Source organism: Lonchura striata, chromosome 2 (genome assembly GCF_046129695.1).
Source record: "Lonchura striata isolate bLonStr1 chromosome 2, bLonStr1.mat, whole genome shotgun sequence".
Lineage (NCBI taxonomy): Eukaryota > Metazoa > Chordata > Aves > Passeriformes > Estrildidae > Lonchura > Lonchura striata.
The window spans coordinates 517,463-538,062 of NC_134604.1; the positions used below are offsets into that span (position 1 = coordinate 517,463).

General features: G+C 37.6%; 1 protein-coding gene across 2 annotated transcripts in view; it reads right to left on the reverse strand.

Annotated features, from left to right (window-relative positions):
* The window catches only part of ABI3BP (ABI family member 3 binding protein), a 113,161-nt gene that overhangs the window by 49,533 nt on the left and 43,028 nt on the right, over positions 1-20,600 (reverse strand). Inside the window, exons 7-24 of one of the 2 annotated variants that reach the window (XM_077790913.1) lie at positions 18,509-18,560; positions 18,067-18,129; positions 17,004-17,099; positions 16,606-16,683; positions 15,734-15,814; positions 14,320-14,394; positions 12,705-12,770; positions 12,104-12,178; positions 10,943-11,011; positions 9,428-9,502; positions 8,101-8,160; positions 6,805-6,879; positions 5,749-5,823; positions 4,793-4,867; positions 3,876-3,953; positions 3,267-3,341; positions 2,123-2,188; positions 819-899 (exon numbers count right to left, since the gene is read on the reverse strand). In XM_077790913.1, the coding sequence (XP_077647039.1) occupies positions 819-899; positions 2,123-2,188; positions 3,267-3,341; positions 3,876-3,953; positions 4,793-4,867; positions 5,749-5,823; positions 6,805-6,879; positions 8,101-8,160; positions 9,428-9,502; positions 10,943-11,011; positions 12,104-12,178; positions 12,705-12,770; positions 14,320-14,394; positions 15,734-15,814; positions 16,606-16,683; positions 17,004-17,099; positions 18,067-18,129; positions 18,509-18,560 (1,315 nt within the window). The remainder of the gene's footprint in view (positions 1-818; positions 900-2,122; positions 2,189-3,266; positions 3,342-3,875; positions 3,954-4,792; positions 4,868-5,748; positions 5,824-6,804; positions 6,880-8,100; positions 8,161-9,427; positions 9,503-10,942; positions 11,012-12,103; positions 12,179-12,704; positions 12,771-14,319; positions 14,395-15,733; positions 15,815-16,605; positions 16,684-17,003; positions 17,100-18,066; positions 18,130-18,508; positions 18,561-20,600) is intronic. The other variant, XM_077790914.1, reaches the window with a different exon arrangement.

Here is a 20,600-nt window from a genome sequence, read left to right on the forward strand (position 1 = left end):
TATGCACAGTATTCTGAGACAATTCCAAGTCATAAGTGTCATTCCTTTAACAAGGTTCACAGGAAATAATTTGGCCTGAAGAGAGTTAATTTCTTTTTATGAGCAAAAAATAATTTGCAGGGAATCTGGAAATAATTTAATAAAATCATCTGAGCTCTTTCAGCATTGAGTAATATATTCTTACAATAAACAATTATGCAATTTCAGGCTAATTTCATTATAAACCATGAAACACCAGAAATATTTTTACAACTCTATTTATATATTCTCCAGGTCCAGAAAATGCCAGGTGTGTTTTACTCTCTGCCATATATCATAGATGAAATTTAACCTTGATGTGAAGGTGCTATTTCATTTGGGATCATAAAATATGTCTCTACTGACTTGCAGAACAAAATTCCATTCTTTCACAGTTTCAGGTAAGTCTACATATGCTCTAATGATCACTGAATCAATAAAATTCTGTGGTTCTATGTAAGATGCTACAACCATCAGCAAAACAGCAGAATTTGTGTTTTCTGTACCCTATGATGAACTAAACTGGAAAACTTGTTATTCCAAAATGAAAAGCAGGAAATCAATTTGCTTTGATGTCTGGCTGCATGAGTTGGTGACTTGGGATATAGAAGTAAAAAGGTTTATTCCTTTGCTTCTAGTTTTTTGGGGATCCAATACAAAAATATCATTCCTCAAGGAGGAATTCCTCTCCTTTCTGATGATTAAGTGCTGAACTTCACATTAGCACAGAAGAAATTCAAGCTAAAATGCACTACTTAAGTGATATGCTATAACAAATGTTTGCTATGGAAATTAGTTACCAGGTTTAGTTCGTGGCTTTTGGGGTCTGGCAGATGGTCTAGGTTTAGATGCAGAAGTAGTGAGCTTTGCTTCTTTAGGAGCTGAAAGAAATATACTGGATTATAAGTGTATGTTTTCCACTGTAACACAAAAAAAACAAATAAGGCAATGAATGGCTACTGGCAACAAAAGCAAATGGTAGAATCAGATATGCCAAGAAGGCTTTTCAAAAATCTTCCTAAGAATTGACTACTCCAGGAAAATCTGTTTGTCCTTCATTGTAAAAGTAATCGCATTTAAATATGCAGTTTGCAATCACATCCAAACATTCCTCTCATTGAGTTAGCAAATTCATTTTCACAAGATACCTAAGAGATAAAACAATAATGCTTTTTATAATTTTAAATTCCAGGTCTATTTTAAGCCATAATAAGACATATATAGACAAAAGATAGAGAAATGTCCTCATTTTTTGGCACAGTAAAGAAATTACTGGCAAACAGCTGAAAGAACATGGAATCAATTAAAAAAATGGAACTGCTTCATAGCTTCAGTCATTGAATTCTGCTAATGGAATAGAAGTAGCTAATATAAGTTGAATAATATAAGTAGAATAGCAGTATCATGGTAAATGGTAAAATTTAAAAGCAATGAGTCCTAGAAACCCTTTTTCCACTAAACATGCACGGGTTGAAATTGTAATTAGTTAATCTGCCTGTTAGTCTGACTTCAGATAAAGTGCAATCTCAGTTTCAGGCAGAGTTAAGTAACTTTGTACATTTTTAAAAAGCAGTGCTATGAGACTGCTTTCCATGAAAATGTTTCATAGCAATTGACACAGTGAAAAAATGTTTGATGCTTTCAAAAAGAGCAGAGAGGAGTGAGCCATGAAGAGACCGAGAGGTGTTTTTCAAGCCAAAGCGACATCCAGAGGGATTCATAAAGCAGTGGAATTAACATGTTAACCAGTACCACAGGAATCCTTCCCTGAGACTTCTGGGATTAACATCCACAATACTACCTTTACACTTGGCAGTTCAATTGTATTTCCAATCAGTTTTCTGAATAAAGAGTGTTGGTGCAGAAAAGCTCTCAGCAAAATGGAAGACAAAAATGTTTATGTACCATGGAACTAGCAAAGCTGCGTGAAGAAAGTAGTTTATTTTTCTCCTAAGTTTAGAAAAACATTTCTGAGCGCTTATCTCCTAACCTTCTTTCAGAGAAAAGGATTAAATAGAGCAAAAGCTATGAGATGAAGTAACAGCACAAACTGTGGCTTGGACTGCGAAGGAGAGTGACTAGCAGCTACAGAAACATGTATTACCTAGGGTTGCTTTTGGCTGTTCTACAGTCTCAGAAGTTTTAGGCTCCAAAAGTGGTGGTTTAGGGGCTAGAAGAGAAAAATTCAAGTGTAATCAAAGCAATCAGTAGGTGTATCAACACGAAGGCCAAAGTGTTATCATTCCAGGAGTTCAGGGGAGTTGTTTTATAACAGTCTAGAAAAGCCTTAGTCCTGTGTGTAACACCCTAGATCCCTTTTAGCTTTTTTTCCTATGAAATTGCACACTGAATGAGTGTATGAGAGCCTGCTTCTAAGGCTCCTTCCTATTGATGTTTTCAGGACAGTTTTAATCTTGTATTTCAGTCAATCAGCAAATGAATTTCTCTTCTGTTATGGGAGAATAGTGAGAAAGGAGAGATAAGGAAGAAAAGAATGAATGTAATGTAATGAACACCAGAGAATCTATATGGAAAGAAACTTCTAAAGGCCAAAGTTTTGCTGAAAATCTTAAATCAGTACTTGCAGTTAATTGTAAGAGAGGTATAAGACAATAAAGGCAGCTCCCGTTTTTTACTGATCTGTTTATAAGACATGACAACAGAAACATTTTGGGTCTCAAATAATCCACAGCATAATAGCTTTTCGTCCAGTACCTAAATCATTAAAGGAGGCAAATTAATTTCCCTTAATCCCAAATCCAAAGAAAATGAGTAGAGGTCGGGAGCTTTTTTGATCAAAAGGCAAAAAATACACAACAAAATGATTATGTTCCTACACTATTAGTAAAGGTGTCATATTTGCCATAGTACATCTGTGTGAAAATGGGAGACGGAGAGTGGCAAAGGAGATTATAAAAATAATAATCATATTTATTACTTATAGGAGTGATATTAAAACACCCTTGTTCCACCCAGAGTCTCAGAGTATTTTTTTCCATTTCAGTCCTTTAAAAAGGTTACAACACTAGAGAACTGGTTTATATTTTTATCACTGGACCCAAACACATAAAACTGAGGAGCTGAACTCTCATTAAGTTAATGAGAGTTCATGACCTATCTGAGAGTGATGAGCTTGTCAGGATGCTCACATATTGTATAGCTCCTGTCCTTTTTAGGAAGTTTTGCTTAGGTATTTAGAGAACATATCTCTCTGCATACCAGCTTATGAAAATGATGTGCACAATTACCAGGTTTCACACGTTGTACTCCTGGGGTAGCAGATGGTTTCGGTTTAGAAGGAATAAGTGGTATTTCTTTTGGAGCTGAAAGAAAGAGCTCAGTTTGCAATGAAACAAGCATTTCCCACAACAAACAGCACATGTCACATGTTTGTACTGAAGACAACTTAGTATGGAATGTCAAAGCCAGCTGATGAAATCAGATTTTGAAGCGTGGAATGGAGACGATACTGAAATGCTGTACGTTGATCAGAAATAAGATTCTGTGAGTCCAAAACAATTAAAATTTCTATTTTGAAAGCTTTACATCTCAGACACAATCAGCACATGCGTGTGCATTGGGAGTAAAAGAGATAGCACGCTAATAAAAGGATGATGGTGTTTTATCATGCAAGAGACAAATTTTGCTTCTCTGAGACAGTAAATCCACCCAGAAGCTTGTTCTCATACACAGGTATGCCAAGAACAATCAATGTAACACTGATGGAAGAGCAAGACTCTCTAACCAGGAAAAAGAATGATTATGCATGTGAAATGATATGTGGAAGGAATGCATTCATATGGGATGGAGTGCTCAAAACAAACACAAAGTTTTTCACTGGGTGAAAACAACATTACCTAATGTTACCCTTGGCCATTGAAAAGGATGGGAAGTTTTAGGTGTGAAAGATTCCAGAATGGATTCACTTGCTGCTGCTGGAAGAAATGATGACAGTCATAAGAGAGCAAAGAGCTAATGGAAGAAACTCTTCCTTCATGAGCAAAAATAATTTTTTTTTAAGAAGAACAATAATTATTTCATGACTGTTTGGACATTTATCAGTTTAGTACACATTAGGGAGAAATTCTGCACAGAGCTTCAGTGACTATAAATCAGCACATCTGTGATGCACAAAACTTCTGGATATTTATTTCCTCTTGCCTTCATTGCAACTGGTCTGGATCTCAACCACTGCCAAGTAAGATTTTAAGTAGAGCTTCTGAACATTTTAAGTTTTGGTCCAATACTTAAGGGAGGCGGTACCGTCTACAATGTAGATATTTAATGAAGAGGACATGTTGAACAATCAATTAGTCACATATTAAAACATATAAAATTTGGAATAGAAACCTGACAACAGATCCAGCTGTGGTTTCAGTCCAAAACCACTGAATGTCTGTAACTATTAACCAATTTCATGCTGTTAATGATGCACTAATGTTAGTGCACATCACATTTTTAGTGATGCTACAACAATAAAATGCAACCTGCAGTTCACATCACAGTGTTTTCATCAGAACTACTCTACAAATACTTTTTTCTCAATTTTCTATGTGGCACATTTTTTAACATACTGAATCATGTTATTGTGAGTTGCCATATGGTTTATAGCTGTGAGAAAACATCAAGTTCAACCATTAGCAGCAACCTAAGTTTGAAACCAGCTGTTAGGGACTAATCCAAATGTCTACTGAAAACAACAGCAGTGTATATCACTGGAGTTTTAGAGCATGGCTTGAGCTGTGAATTAAGAATTAGGTAGAGATTATTGTACCTGGTCCAGTTTCTGCCATTTCAGGCTTACTAGGTGACACAGGACTTGAAAGAACAGGCTGAATACCACTGAAAACTATAAAAAAAACATGTCACATAGTCTGTGATTATTAATTCTACGCACAGCTTTTTTTGATCACAGAAAAACAATCAAAAATATGATATGTTATGGCACACATAATTTGCACTTCACCATACCTCAGGAATGGAGCAGTATTGGATTAGAGTGTGAGCTGAAGGTAGTGCTTAAAGTGAGAACTAAAACTAAATTGTCAGCCAACCATAGCTAACATTGCTGTGGAACACATGGCCCACACAGCTTAAAGCAACCCAGACAATACAAAGATAAAAACTTCTGATACCACAATTATAAAGTACTCAATCCCCCCACCAACAAAAACTATGAAAACTAAAAAGCACTGTAAGGTTATTTCCATGAAGAAAAGCACCTGCCTTAGTTCTCTTCAGTGCTTTGTTTTGCATCAATATTTTTTAGTGAATTTTAATGTTATATAATCTGTCACACAAGAAAAACAAGAGTAAAGTAAAAAAAAAACCTGCTAACCAGCAAAAAAATAGCAAGAAAGGAGCTTCCTATGCTGACAAGACAATAATAAAAAAACACGTTGTTTTGGTATTCTTAATAAGATTTAGTCAGTAGTAGTATTAAACCTAGTTTAGTAGTATTAAACAGGTTTACTTCATGTAAGTATATCTCAAAATAGCCCTAGAAGTTTCTAAGAAATGAAAGTGAGACCAGAAACACTACCAGGTGAGTTTCTCAGCAGAAAGCACAACTTCTCATGTAAAAAAGGATGCTTTCAATGATTGTGACTCGCACAGAAGCAACATGGAAGATAATGAAAATATCTAGGATTAATGAAATTTAAGAAAAGGCTGAAAGGCTGTCCAAACACCAAAAGGGGTTTAAGTGAAAAGCTAAAGCATTACTATTACCCGCAGTTGTTGTTAGCACCTGAGGTGCTCTGGAAAGAGGAGACAAAGGCTTTTCCAAGTCAGCTGAACTTGTAACTGTAGAAAAATGCAAATATCCCTGAGACAGATGCATATTGATGCAGACATAGCAAGGGGGGCAAAAATCAGAAAAAAAAAATTGTTTTACACTGCTTTGCAAGATGCCAACACCACTATAACAGAGTATCATAAATTTCCAGCTTAAAAAGAAAGTAACAAAACTTCAAAGTTTTGAAGATGTCACATGCCTGTAACAGACAGGGCCTAACAGGAACTGCAGTTCCCCTAAAAGCAGATTTATCAACAGGAGTCAATTGATCTGTATCCATGTAGCATGAAAAAGCCTGTGCTTTTGACTTCACCTGCACCCACAGAAAGAGACTTATGAACTTAAAATGCATGCAAATATTAATTTGTACAACCAAGTATTTCTATTGCCAAAGCTTTGCATGTTTCAATATAGCAAATGCCAGTATTTTCACTAACAGGTTTTAACATACTACACATCATGCAATCTGTCATTTGTGGTATTTTATCTACTTGACATAATATAAATTAACACAGCTTCTGTGATATATCAAAGAGACAGACTGAGGCAGAAAATTTAACATAAAACTGTTGAACTATGACCCAGTAATAAAAGTTTCAAGGTGCAATAGCAACATAACCTGAAAAAAAGTCTTATAAATAGAGAAAACTGCAAAATGTGTATGATGCGCCTAACAGAAAATCCCCCATGATGAAATGCCCCAGTCAAGAACATATCTTTATAATTGATAATGAACACATCTATCTATTGGTCCTATTGGTCTTCATCTATTCAACAGCTAAAAACCACACAAAAATATTAATTCCTGTGGTTTCATATGTATTTGATCCTATACCCCAAAATATCACCATGTAATTCTAGAGCCTAACAGACACTGCAAACAAAATTCTGCTTCAGACACCAAGCAATCAGAGCAAACAGCCTGTAACAAACATGCTTGATGCAAAACCAAACACTAAGCAACAGGAAGTACCATAAATACAATTTACCAGTCTCTGGTTTTGATATTTCTGCAGATGCAGAAGTTTGGGACAGGAAACTAATATGATTAGAGTCCAGTGAGGCTGGAAAAAGAAAACCAAAACAAAATATTTTTTGGCATCATCTGAACATATAGACTGTACAGGTTACAAGACTTTACTAAGAAACTAGGGATTCAGAAAAGGAAAACATCTCATATGAACATGCCATGGAATTCCTAATGTAAATATATGAAAATGCACTGATGATGAAAATTACGAAGGAGATGGAAGAAATATGAAGAAGAGATGACATGACAAGAGCAGTGGAATTGCCATAGCCAAAGCTGGAATTAAAGGTGGTTTTGCAGGAATGACCCCTTTCACCTCTGTGCTGAAGCTTTGCTGGAATCTAGGCCCAAGAGAAGTAGCAGGTTGGCTAAAAGCACTACAATATCTCTTGGACAATTCCCATCTCGCATCACTACCAGAGCTGCAAGAAATGTCATTACTACCACAGGCAGCTGGTGTCTCAAACTGTGAAGAAGCAGCCAAATGCTGAAACGAGGTTTAGATTTAAAACCCTAACAAGGCTCAAAAGCAGCAGCAGAGCAGAGCGTTCCCAGTTCAGGTGATTCCATGGAAAGGCGTGTCCTCTTCTGCTGGGTGCGCCCATCGGAGCGCCCCGAGCTTGAACGCGCCGGGGAAAGCAAGCCCCGCACCCGGACCAAAGCAGCAGGGCAGCGGAGCTGCGGGCAGGGCCAGCGGGGCGTCTCTGCGGAATGCCACATGCTCCGTGCAGAAGATGCTGGCGGCACCGGAGAGCAGAAGCGCAGGGCCGCGGGGCGAGCGCCCCGGCCTCCCGCGGGTGCGGGCGCAAGGGCCGGGAGGCGAGGCGGCAGGACGAAGACACGGCCGACATGGCGAAGAAGGCCGCTGCCATCGCCCGTCCCAGCCCGCTGAGCTGCCGCGGAGGAAGGAGCGCTGGGCTCCGGGCTCGGAGCGGCTGCGAGCAGCCACAGGAAGCGCCCTGAGGGCCGCTGCGGCTGCTGCCGCAGGCTCGCACCGAGAGCGGCTGCAGAGAGCGGGACGGGCCCGTCGGGCCGGGCTGCCGCCGCACGGCCTCGCTGCCCACGGGCCGGCTCCGGCAGCCGGGGCAGCAGAGAACACCGAGAACGGCTCCCCGGGACATCTGCAGCTGGAATGGCTCTTGGGAAGGAGCCGTGAGGCCGCAGCGCGGAGCCGCTCGCCGGGACAGCAGCGCATCTCCAGCTCATCGCTGCAGAGAAGAGCACGGCCACGGCAGCAGGGATCGCCGCTATTTACCCATCCTGCTGGATTCCCGGGGGGCACACGAGGTCCATCCCAGCTCTGGCCTCTCGCTCGCTGCGGTCAGACACAGAAATGATCTTGAGATACCCACTCAGCCTTGCCACAGCGGTAGACACCCTAAATGTCTGTATTTAGGGACACATGTGCCCTTTCCTGGCAGCCCCCTGCGACTCAAACCCGCAGTCACGTTTCCTGCCGTGGTTGCAGCTTCCAGAATACTGAGCCCCAGTAGCTAAATGGCTCTACATCCACAGAAAAATGCCAAAATATCCAGTTAACCAAACCACTCCTTATATTAACTTGACAGACTCTTAACAGTTCTTACAGAGGTAGCATGGCAACTAAGAATCACAACTATGTATTTAGAATTCAAGATCTGATCTCACTTTTTCCTACAATCAATGAAATCCTTCATTCTATGAGTCAGAAATTACTGTCCCTGGCAATAATAAAACACAGTGTAGAGAATTTATCTGTCTGTATATAAATTCTTTCAAGCAAGTGAAAAAAAGGAAAATTTTCCACAAAATTCTAGCACATCTTACAACTTACACTTGTGCAACTCAACTTCTCTTTGTACACTGAAGAACAAGTCCCTTTACTCAAGTGAACTCCTCATACCCCGTTATTCTAATTTTGCACAGGAAGAATGCACAGCCTGTGTCAAATCTGGACTTTGTGTACTCACTACTACTGTGCATATTTGCCCATTGCTTTGGGCTTGGTTTCAGGTTTTTGGCAGGCAAGACTTATGACAGTTTACAAACATGCCCTTGGATGCAGCTGAAGGCAATAAGGAAATAGTGTTGAGTGATTCCTCTGGGATATTTTGACATTCCCAGTCTTTGGAAACAGAAATCCTTCTGTTCAAGTCTCTTCAACTTGATCCTTTTCTAGCAACATTCAATGACTCACTAACCAAAGTGTTTGCACCTGCTTAAGAACTGTAGATAAATCTTTTTTCTGCCTGTGGAGGAGCTTTTCCAATGTGCAAAAGGATCAAATTGGATATGTTAACACTTATTTACCCACTCCTAACAATGGGCCTCCACATATGTATATATACCCATAAATACAAAAAAATCCTTCACAAGATAACCCAGACAAGCTAATTGTTTACCAACATTAAAAAAATTAATCTTATCATTGCAGTATTTAATTCCAAATGTCTCAAACATTGAAGCAGATGCAACTAGTTTCTGTCTCTCCAGCTTTATACAGAGCAAGTCAGAACAAACCCTCCGTTTAGCAAAGCGTTGCTGTGTCTTTTGAGAGGCTGCCTAGATGTGAAGAGAAGTACAGAGAGGACAGATTTCATTACCAGCTGAGACTGGTGGCATTTCTGGCATGCCAGATGTTGTGAATCTCGAAGAAGGAGGTTTCCTTTCACCTAAATCTGGAAAGATAATCTCGTGTTAAAAGGTTCAATTGCCTCAGAGCTACCTGAGTAACTCAGGACTTGGTGAAGAGATGTTGCTTTGTTAAAATGGAAGCACAAGGAAAATTGCTTGCAGGTCAGCTGGGCATTACCCTGTCTCATGGACTTTTAGGCTGGTGTAGAAATCCAGGGGAAACCAGGCAACCTAATTATTCATACTGATGAGAATTCTTATTACCTAATAATCTTAGCACATAATGCATGGTCAATAGTAAGAAAACACCTTTGGATCCAGAAAGTAGTCAGGGGCTAGACTTTCAATGGAAATATTACACAGAAATGTCTAAGTTTTTTATTCCCTCTCACAACTAAGTTCTCTCAGCACAGGAAAAAAGCCACTCAAGTACTAAGGGAGGCAGGTCCACAGCTGGGAGTCTTAATAATGAGAAAACCAAACACAACCAGTTAAAGGGAACTCTCCTCTTTGCCTCTGATCCTCCATCTACAAAGATGAATAATGAGAGAATCTAGTTAACAACAGCAATAAGTGTATGAATTACTGTGCTGGTGACAACTAAAGCAATGCAAAGCTTCAAAAAACAGCAGCAAGGATAAAAAAAAAAGAAAACAGAATTTTTGAAACTGTATTAAAGCCAGCTTTTCAATTTTACCCCATGGCATTCTAACAGCTGAAGCTCTGTAGTAATTACAGGCATGGATATTTCCAAAGCAGTATTACCTCTAGCTGCTGTTAAACGAACAAACACACAAATCTGAGAAATAATTTCATGCAAGTAAATAAAGAAGGAACATTTGGTGTAGAGAAATTTTACTTTCCAACTCTGCATTTATTATTTCTACTTATTTATTTAAAAATTAACCTCCTTCATCTGTTTCAAATACCATCACTACTTACTTAGCTGAAGATCTTAACTTGGGTATCCTCACCTTACTAGGCTCCAGGAAAACCAATATATTCCCAAAGCTGTTACTCAAAGTATAGCTTCATTGGAAAGAATCTGGCCTTAGCTGTGTTGACTTACTTATTTTAACACAATACATAGGGGAAAAAAAAAAAATCACAGCAACTGTATGCAAAAAATTGACAGGATAAAATAAACAAAAAAAAATCTTATCACTAAAAAGCATGGTATTTTACTTGACTGGAACAGCCTTGAGCCTTGAAAAATTTAAATATTTTCCTGACACATCTCTTTGATCAATACTGCATTATTCTGCAAGCTACTTCCAGACTTGCTTTAAACTCTGCCTGAACACAGGAATGCGGATGGTGATACAGGAGTTGAAAAAATAAGATGTAGGTCTACACCCAAGGCAAGCAGTATGCAATAGCTGAAAATGTCTGAAATCATCAACATGGAAGCAGCAATGAACTTTTCATCACAAACAAATCAAAATGGCATGAAAGGCTTCTGAAAGAATATTATTGTAATTTACCAGTGCCTGGTATTTCTGAAGAGGTAAGAGTCTGGGGAGTAGAAATAACATGAAGAAAGTCATGTGAAGCTGGAAAATAAAAGCAAAAAAATTGCTGAATTGTTTTGAAGTGGCAAGACTGACAAAACTTCTGGGTAATACTTAACACATGTTCCACAGAAAGGTAGAGAATGAAATGCACAATAAGTGATTAAGTGTGACTTGAAAATGATTTCCAAAAACATGCATTAATGCATAATGCATTTTATGACCAAATTGTTATCAGAGTCACACAAAAAGGTGAAATAGAGTTAAAAATGAAAATAGAGTTAAAAATGCAAATACAAGGCTATTCAAAATAGGAGAACAAATGATTAATAAAAAGGAGCAAACTGGAGAAGGAAAAAGGATGACAAAACAGGAGCTGGACCAAATGAAACATAGGAACTGTCTTTTGTCAGACATGTGAACAGTTGACTGTTGTAATCAATCTGCTGCTCAGTAATGGATTTCCTTCAATGTTAGTTTCTTCCAAAGACATATGCATCAGGCATTATGCTATTGGCATGCTAATGAAATGAAATCTTTCCAACTGGCTCTTATCTTATTAGTTTTTTCCTTATTTTGGAAAACTGTCAGTTGCCCTAGGCAAATAACATCTATAAAATAATAGAAACACATAACAGAAATTTTGTAAAGAGCAACTAGAAAGCATCTGAATCGTCAGTGATATGTTTTTATAGTGCTGTTTTAGAAATCTGGGCAGAATTATGTCTGTGTTTATACAGAAAAGCTAAAAGGAGAGTGATAGTATCAAAATATGTTGGAATTTCTCCAGTTTCCATTAATCTCTTACAACTCAGAACCCTTCAGCAAATCAGGATATTCTATTTATGAAACTCATGTGTGGACAGTCCTATTTAAATTTGATATTTACAGTAGGTCAAATTTAATTTTAAAATTAAGAATTACATGCTGTTGCCAAAGATGGAAACCCCCCTGAGCTACCAGCTTAATATTTCACATAGAATGCCATAAAGAGATCTAACACTTGATGCAGCACTTCCATACCCACACCTATTCTCCATTTATGTCAAACTGAACAAAGTATTTCATGAGGGGTACTGTCTCCTCCAAAAATTCCCAGCTGCCAGGGGGATTAAGCTCATGAGAAACCATTACCGGGTCGGGTTGGTTGCGCTTCCGTGGTACCGGCGGGTTTGGATCCTGAAGGAACAGTCTGTTTTTCCTCAAAAGCTGAAAAAAGAACCTAAGATAAAAATGCTGAGAGAGCTGTGACCCGCTGGATCAGCATCAAAAGCTGAGCGGGGCTGTGCATTTCCAGGTGATGGAACACTGAGCTCAGCAGGACGGCAGTGGCCCCAGGTGAGACGCGAGACAATGGGAGGGGATGGCTGGAAAAGCAGAGCTCTGGCCTGGGAATGCAAGTGCCACATGCTTGAATGAGCTCTCCAGCAAGGAATTCTCTCTTACTCAATTTTCTGGGTAAGAGCTCCAGCAATACCGAAAGAAATAAGATGATGATGAGATACGACAATGAGATACGACAATGAGATACGACGACGAGATACGACAATGAGATATGACAACGCTGTCTTTGGGCAGTTTTTAAGATGACAACAAATCCATTTTTCAGGCAGTTACACAGACACAAAATGGTGAATAAGCAGCTCTCTGTGAATGCTGGTAGCCAAGAGTAACATTTGCAGATCAACATGACGCTAAGATAATGGAAAAAAAATGGAACTAATCTGCTAATTACCCATTTCCATCTCTATTGTTTCTGCAGAAGGTAGAGATATGGATTTCAAGGTGGGACTCTGAGTAGCTAAGAGCAAACATGAAACAAAATTTTATCATTCCAAGGCAGACTCTTCTGGCAAGTGATACAAAATCTGATTTCAACTGTAACTAACAAGTTTGGGTTTTTTTTTGTTTGAAGGTCTCTTTGTTCCATCAATTTATACTCCATTCATATTTAGCATACCCTGTCTAATCAAGCTGAATCCTTATTACTTCAGAGGATTTTATTCACAGCAAGGCAGCTACAACCCAATATTTGATATTCACACCACTTGCAGGTCTCTAGTCACTACTGCAATATGCATAACTATTTTTAAAGGAGTTGTAATGGCAAAAGGTAAGAGAAGAGTAGTACAATGAAATCAGTGAAATAATTGTTGAAGTTAGAAACAACACTTTTACCACTTGAATGAAACACTTATTTTTTCCTCAAGTGTTGCTATTATTCCACCTTTACCACAGAGACAAACATAGGATTAGATAATTATTTTCTTTTTTTTACAGAAAGAAAAAATAATCCCTAATAATAATCCCTAATCCTAATAATGCCTAATTATTGTCAGTTCTTCAGCCACATTTATAGCAAACAGTTTCTTAAATCATTGTGTTTCTCTTTTTCCAGTGCTACTGCTACTTGAATTTAGCCAAATGTTTCTCTCCATCCCCTCAAACATATCTGGAAAAGAGCTGTCAAAAAACTAACAAATTAAGAATAAATTGTGAAGATTATTTTCATGCTCTTAAGAACCTGCTTCAAATATGCATTTCAAAAACTAAGAGGTGTTCCTGGAAATTATTTTTAAATTTGGCAGAATACATTAAGCAAAAGTATGCCATCCTAATAAACCAGCACTATTCTGTGGTAACTTCTTGACTAATGCTTAATGAAATATAAATGAATCTGACTCAAGGGCCCTCCAGGTAACTAGTGTAATAGCTGTTAATACTGAAAGCAGCAACAAGCAATAGGTTTGGTAGAATGAGCTATTTTAACACGAACACAAAGAAAATATGGGCCAGTTATGAAATCAGAGGTCTGGAGAAAGGGAGACACAGGGCACAAAGTAGAGGAGCAGAGGCACGAGATGGGACGAGGGCTGGCACTGCCACAAACAGCTCAGCAACACCAGCTGTAAAAACTGCACGCTTGGAACTGGACAAAAATTAGTTGTGGGTACCAACAAGGACCCAGAAATAATATCTACCATACAAAAAAGGCCCCCCATGTGGTGGGCTCACATCTGAGATGTCTCCAGCAGAAGGAAGCAAGAAAGAAGGGAGGAGGAAGAAAGCATCCACACAAACATCATTCTTCCCAGCACAGGACTCCAGATGCTCATAACTTGCTGAAATATCCCCCCTCACCACCAACACAAGCATCAAAGCACTGAGCTGAGGGTCCATTTATGTAATGAATATTTATGTAATATTTATGTAATGCACAAAGCACCACAGAAAGGATGCAATGTAAGAAGTTTGTGAGTTACAGTTTTAATTACATCTCCTATTGGAGCAAGTTTTGTGAAGATAGCTTTTCAGTGAAGTTTACTCATATTTACAAAGAAAGTAATTACCAAGTTCTGTCAATGGACTTTTTGGAGCATCAGGAATTCTGGATCCAGAAGGAAGTAGCTGAATTTCGTTAGAAGCTATGGTAAGAAAAATAACCAAAACATCTCTTGATTAAGAATAATACAAGGCACAACTTGGATTTATATTTGGTTTCTGGACCACTCACTCCTGAAAAAAATTATAATTAATAAAAAATAAAGGAGTTCCAACCTAGAGAAAGACCCACATGAATTGTCACTTTAAAAGGTATGCGGAATATGAAGGATGCCCTTTTCCCCTAATTGTTAAACAAAGATCTGTCAATCATGGGAATTTGACAATGAACATCTGTCAGTAACTGCAAGCACCTAGTTTAAAATTTATCAATGATCTTTCTTGATTAGTTTTCATATTTTAATCTTTGAAACATAGCAAAACCAAGGAGAGTTAAGTATGGTTAAAAAAAGACAATTAGAAGTTAAAATGAAATTAGATTGACTGCTGGTTTCACTTCAGTAAATTCTGGCAATCTGCTGTCAAAATTTAAATGAAAATAAGAAAAAAGTGCAAGTAAGACATTAATGTGAATCAATAGGACTGTGTAAAATGCATTTATTGAGAAGCATTAGCAGTACTCTTTCTGGGAAGATCTGCATTTCAGTCCTGCAAACATTCCTGGTCCTTTCCTTTATCATAAATCCTCCTGAATGCAGGCTAGCTGTGCTTTAGAAGAACCTAAGCAAAGTTTAAAAAAAAAAAAGAATTAAATACAACCTCAAGTTTAGATTTGTCCTCGTAATTTTGTGTGGCTTAGGGAAGAAAGTACAAGCACTAAAATCAATATTAGAGAATTCAAAATACCAGAACTAAACAGGTGTTACACCAAATCACAAAACTAACTATACAACATTGAGATAAAAATGAAAAAAAATTCAGTAGAGCTCCTCTTTCCTTCAAGGCAAATAAAATTATTTCCCACCACATGCTATATAAAATTGTTCTTACTCATTACTGTTCGTGTTACCTAAATGAACCTGTAATCAGAAGAAAATCAAGGAGGTAATTATTTAAATTCTATCACTGAGGTCAATTTTACAGATGGAAATTTTATGTTATGTCAAACATGCAGATCACATAGACAGAAAGCATTAATTTCAAAAGTCAAATTGAATCCCGCAGTGAAATCTGTGAAAGCCACAGCTCATCCAGAGCTTGGTTCATCCTGCATTACAATTCATTCCAGTATTAGTCACTGGAACCACATAAGAAACCAGAATATTTTAATCAGGACGTCCTTTGGAGCCAACACAAAGAGTAGAAAGCGAGTAGTAGAAAAGTAGTAGAAAAGTTTTTCTACAGCAAGGAGTAGAAAAAATTCTGCTGAAGCTGAAAAAGTGTTTAATACAGAAAGAATATAAAAAGCAGAAAATTAGTTACCCGGTATGTTTTGAGTTTGCACCAATTTGGGTTTAGGCGTCGATTTAAAATCTTCAGGTCCATGTGTTTTCTCAGCCTGAGCTAGAAGAAAGAAGCTTAATGTAATTTAAAATCCCCCCGAACTTTTCTTGATCCACTGCCCAAAGCCTGATGCTTTTCTTATCACCATTTCACATCACATGATTAGAATGATTTCTACAGCAGCTCAAAACCATCATGATTAATATTTACTTTTGTTTTCAGATGGGGAATCTATAGGATGTTTTGGATGTATTTTGCTGCAGTTTTATATTAACAAAAGAAAATAAAAGTCACGAACTGCAAAGTTTAGGCCAGAAACTCACACTGTACTTCTGTTACAGGAAGGAAGAAATGGTTTAAAGTAGAATTGGAAAATATATTTATCTATTAAGTAGGAAGTAAAGTTCTAACCTTTTCACAGAAGAAAAAGAAAAAAAAATGGATCAGTTAGTCTGAAAGATTGTTGTCACTGATTACATGAGATTGCTGCATTTCTTTGCACCTTTTTAAGTCCTTATGTATTTTTTAGGGAGGGTTATTTATTCTGTTTTTTTTTTTTTAAGACTAAGGTGGTATGAATTTAAGCATAGCATTTTTAAATATACTTAAGGAATAAAATAAACACATCTAATTCTAAGTAGTTTTATAAACCTAATAATTATATCACCTGAAACTTTCATCCAAAATTAGATTCAGATTTTTATCCACATTACCTCTCCTTGCTAATTCAGCCACTATCCTCCTGTTTTCCAACTACTATTTTAACTGTAGAGCACAAAGATGGGTTTCATTTTAGTTTATGTATTTGGCAAAGATTTCCACCGAGTTTCTAAAAACAGAATTTTCATTACCTGGAAGGGACTGTGGGGAGATTTCTTGAACTTCTGGTGTTTTGGATTCAGCAGGCCATACTCCAGTTTCATTCTTAGCTAAAAGAACAGACATTAGAGAGCAATTAAAAAGATATTTCTGCTCTGTTTTACCACAAATTTATTTCTGTCCCACTTCAGTTTGACTGAGCAAGCTGACATGGATAAATGTGGATAGCTGAGTACTTTAGGACCCAATGAACTTCCACTGCACAGTCACAACAAGCTATGCTGAACACATATGCTTTTGGTTTTGTTTTGTTCATTAAAGATACTTTTAAAATAAAATTAACAGCAAGGATTTAATGACTTATGAATGGTTATTTTCACAGTGCAAAATGGTTTTCAGCATTTCTCATTTGTTCAGCATTTCTGCTTACCCAGTTTTTTCCTGGATGCTTGAGGTATGTCATCTATTGTCAGGAGAGGAGGAAGTTTCTGCTGACTCTCATTGAGACCTGGAACAATAAGGTGCACTGCAGAGAAAGATGAGTGCCATTAATTGCAGAAGGCATGAAAGCAAATTCTACTCCCTGAGATACACGAGTCACGAGTCCTGAACCACCGGGAGCTCGGTCTGAATAGCTGGGAAATGAATTTGCTCTATCCTGTAGTTACCTCTCCCATGTGCTGCCGTTTCCCCTTCGTACCACTCCTGCCCCCACCATCCCATGATTTACCAGGGGTGGAAGCCATCGGAGCCTGGAGCACAGCTCTGGAACTCTGAGCACCACGGGCACTGCACAGGCTCTGCCTGGTGGCCCAAGAAACTCACACAAAGAGAACTTAAACCAAAGCTACGCCGTCACAGAAAATATATAAATGAGTAAACAATAAATCCAGGAATAAATTGTCACAAGGCACATGGTGCAGTGAGCCTTCCATGGAAATTTCAGGCAGACCAGTAGCTCACCTCACTACACGACAGACTTTCCGCTGGTTTTATGTTCTAAGCCAATGTTGCATATTCTTATAGGTGAAATAAGAATATAAAGCATGAAACTGAATGGCTTGGAGGGAAACAGTAAAGCCCCAAGATATAACATCAAATTCTAATTTCAAGATCTCTGCAGTTTAATATATCAGGTTTGTGACTATAGATGTGATGTTACTGTGCTATCTTAAAAGCCCAATAAGATCAAACTCTCATCTCAACAGGATCTTTGCCATAAAACTTCATTTGAAGTATGAAAGAACTCATTGGCTTAAACAGTGACAGTGCTTTTACATACGACAATAAAATTATTCTCTTTCACTTAAGCTACAAAATTCTTGAACCGTCTGTACCAACATAATAATGTAATAAATATTGTCTGCACCAGCTCCAAAATACCCTTTGATATGCAAGGAAAAACAATTAAGATCAAGAAAATGAAAAGCATTTGCACAATTCTAAGTTTCAACCAGGGGTTAAGAGAAATAATAAAAATATCTTCTAGTCACCTAATATTGCTCCTGGGAGAGAAGAACTATCTGGTGCTTTTGACTGTGTCCGATTTTGAATAACTGTGGAGACAACACAGGGATATTAGAAGCTAATTAAAAGAAATAAAACAAAAAAAATGAAACAAGAAACAAAACCACAACTGAAACAAACCTCTAAAATCCTCTCCTCAGTATTTGCAGATAAGGTCACCATGCTAATTATTTCTGTATTTACATTCAGTTTAAGAGACAGCAAACTGCATTTCCTCTACATCATCTCCTAATTGTGCATCTCTTTCCCCTGGCATACTAACTTTGGTTAAACTGACATTCTGTGCTTATGTTATTACAGGGGCAGCTGCAGGGCCCTATAATAATCCCATTGCCCTGAGACTCATTTTAATCTCAAGTTAGTCTTGCAGAGTTTAAGAATACATTTTTTAAAAATGCACAAACTTACTTTGTTTGATTATTGTGACAGGGACCAACTTCTTATTATCACTCAGTATAATCTGAAAAAAGAGAAAAAAAAAAAAGATATAAAAGTAGAGCCCTGGGAGAACTGCCATAATAGTAATTGAACTGAGTAATAAAAATAATCCAATACCAGGCCTGTCCCAAGTTAACACTGGATGTGGCCCTGGTCCCTGATGGTTGTGCTATTGCTTCAGTTCCCATGGGCTAATGTGTTACTATTGCATTTTGATCTCCTTCTAGCAGCTTGAGATGTTTTGCTTAATAAAAACATAGTATTTGACATTTTAGGAAAGCCCAATTCTTTATTCTCTTAAGGATCACCGGGGAGTAGTCCAGAATGCTGAAGAAAAGCTGAAATTTAACTACAGCAAAACACATGAAACATGCAATTGCAATTTGGTCACAGGACACAAACATATTCTCAGCAATACTATATTTAGAACATAGACTATTCCAGAACCAGGTGCACATTTGTAAACCATCAGCACTCTTGGGTGCATAGCCTGATTAAAGTAGATCAGCTCAGAAAAATTTTATTTAGTGGAATTGTTTCCAAAGGACAAGCGGCCAGCCACCCACATGATTCTTATATTTTCATGCTAAATACTTGGACTTTTATGCTGTTCATTACTCTTTGGCCCAGATTACATCTTGCCTAAATGTGAATATCCAATTATATTGATACCATTATAAAAAGGAATACATGAATGGACCCCACAGTTATTAAAAGAAAACAGCTGACAAAAATAAGAACTATGAACAAATTCTGAAAGCTTAATAATACACTCAAGTGATGAGAGAAGGTAAACCGTAATGCTAACAACATAAAAATGCTAAATACATTAAAAGGGGATTTTTTTAGTTATTTTTGAGTTACAAAAAAGAAAATAACTCCAACAATCACCTTCTATGCTAAATGCATTCTGCTCAAACCAGAATCAGATAATGTTAATTTTGCATTTTATGACATATGGCCTACTTCATGTAAAAGAATACTTGCATGAAATCAGCATTTGATGAACAAATACTAATCATTTACCTAAGGATAGCTATCTTTGTTCTATTCTAAATGCTTCTGAAAAGCCTAAGAAACAATGGTTGGGTACGCATTAAACACATATGAAAGTTTAGGAAGCTGGGAGAGGGCCAATCTCCACAAGTAAAATGGGCCTTTCCTCAGGGAAATCGATGGAGACACTTCACTGAGAAATCCATTACTGTCAGCTGCCTAATACCAGCTTTGCAGTGGTGTGAACATGGGCTTAAGTGGAGATTTCAATCACTGTCATTATATGAGGATAGAAATAATCTTCCTCCTTTATTTTCCCTTTTTTTACATTTCCACTTTGTCTTCTAGTGAAAAAATTGTGTTGCAGATGATGAGCTTTTGAAGTAGCTCCCCTATTCATGTGACTAACAAATGAGATAATGCATTTGTTAGAAGAAGGTGTTCATTTTATTGCATTTCTCCTCAGAAGCCTTACATTCCAATAAACAGCTCTGCAGCTGTAGTGAGCACTTGTGTGACCTCTGCTGTACAACTTGTAATCATAATTACTATCAGCCTTTTTACTAGTAAACAGTTCTTGTATTGACAAGAGCATTCTTCCTTTGTTGAGTAATAATGGATGGCTACAATGATAGCAATATAAAAGTTCAAAATACATTTTAATACATTAAAAATGTAGTTTATCACTCAGGAATGAATAACTGACATGAAATCCATTTTCCCCAGCTGCTATAATTAGACTGCTGACCTGCACAAATCTGTAACCACTGCACTTGAAATCTACCCATGTCATCAAATCCTTCTCCGTTTCCACAAAGTGACTAATTTAGATATCCCTAGTAATATTTACTATTACAAACTATTTTGGAAATGCCATCCCATCATCTGTAGGAATGGCAATATCAACCATATTTTTCAGACAGGCAATATAAAGCGTACAGGTATTAGGAACATTAGTTATTTAAACAACTGCTGCCATCATGAAAGAAGATGGCAAATAATATATTCCTGATTTTCAGAGGAAAATGAGAGATGTAAATTATACCATGTCAGGCATCTCACTTCT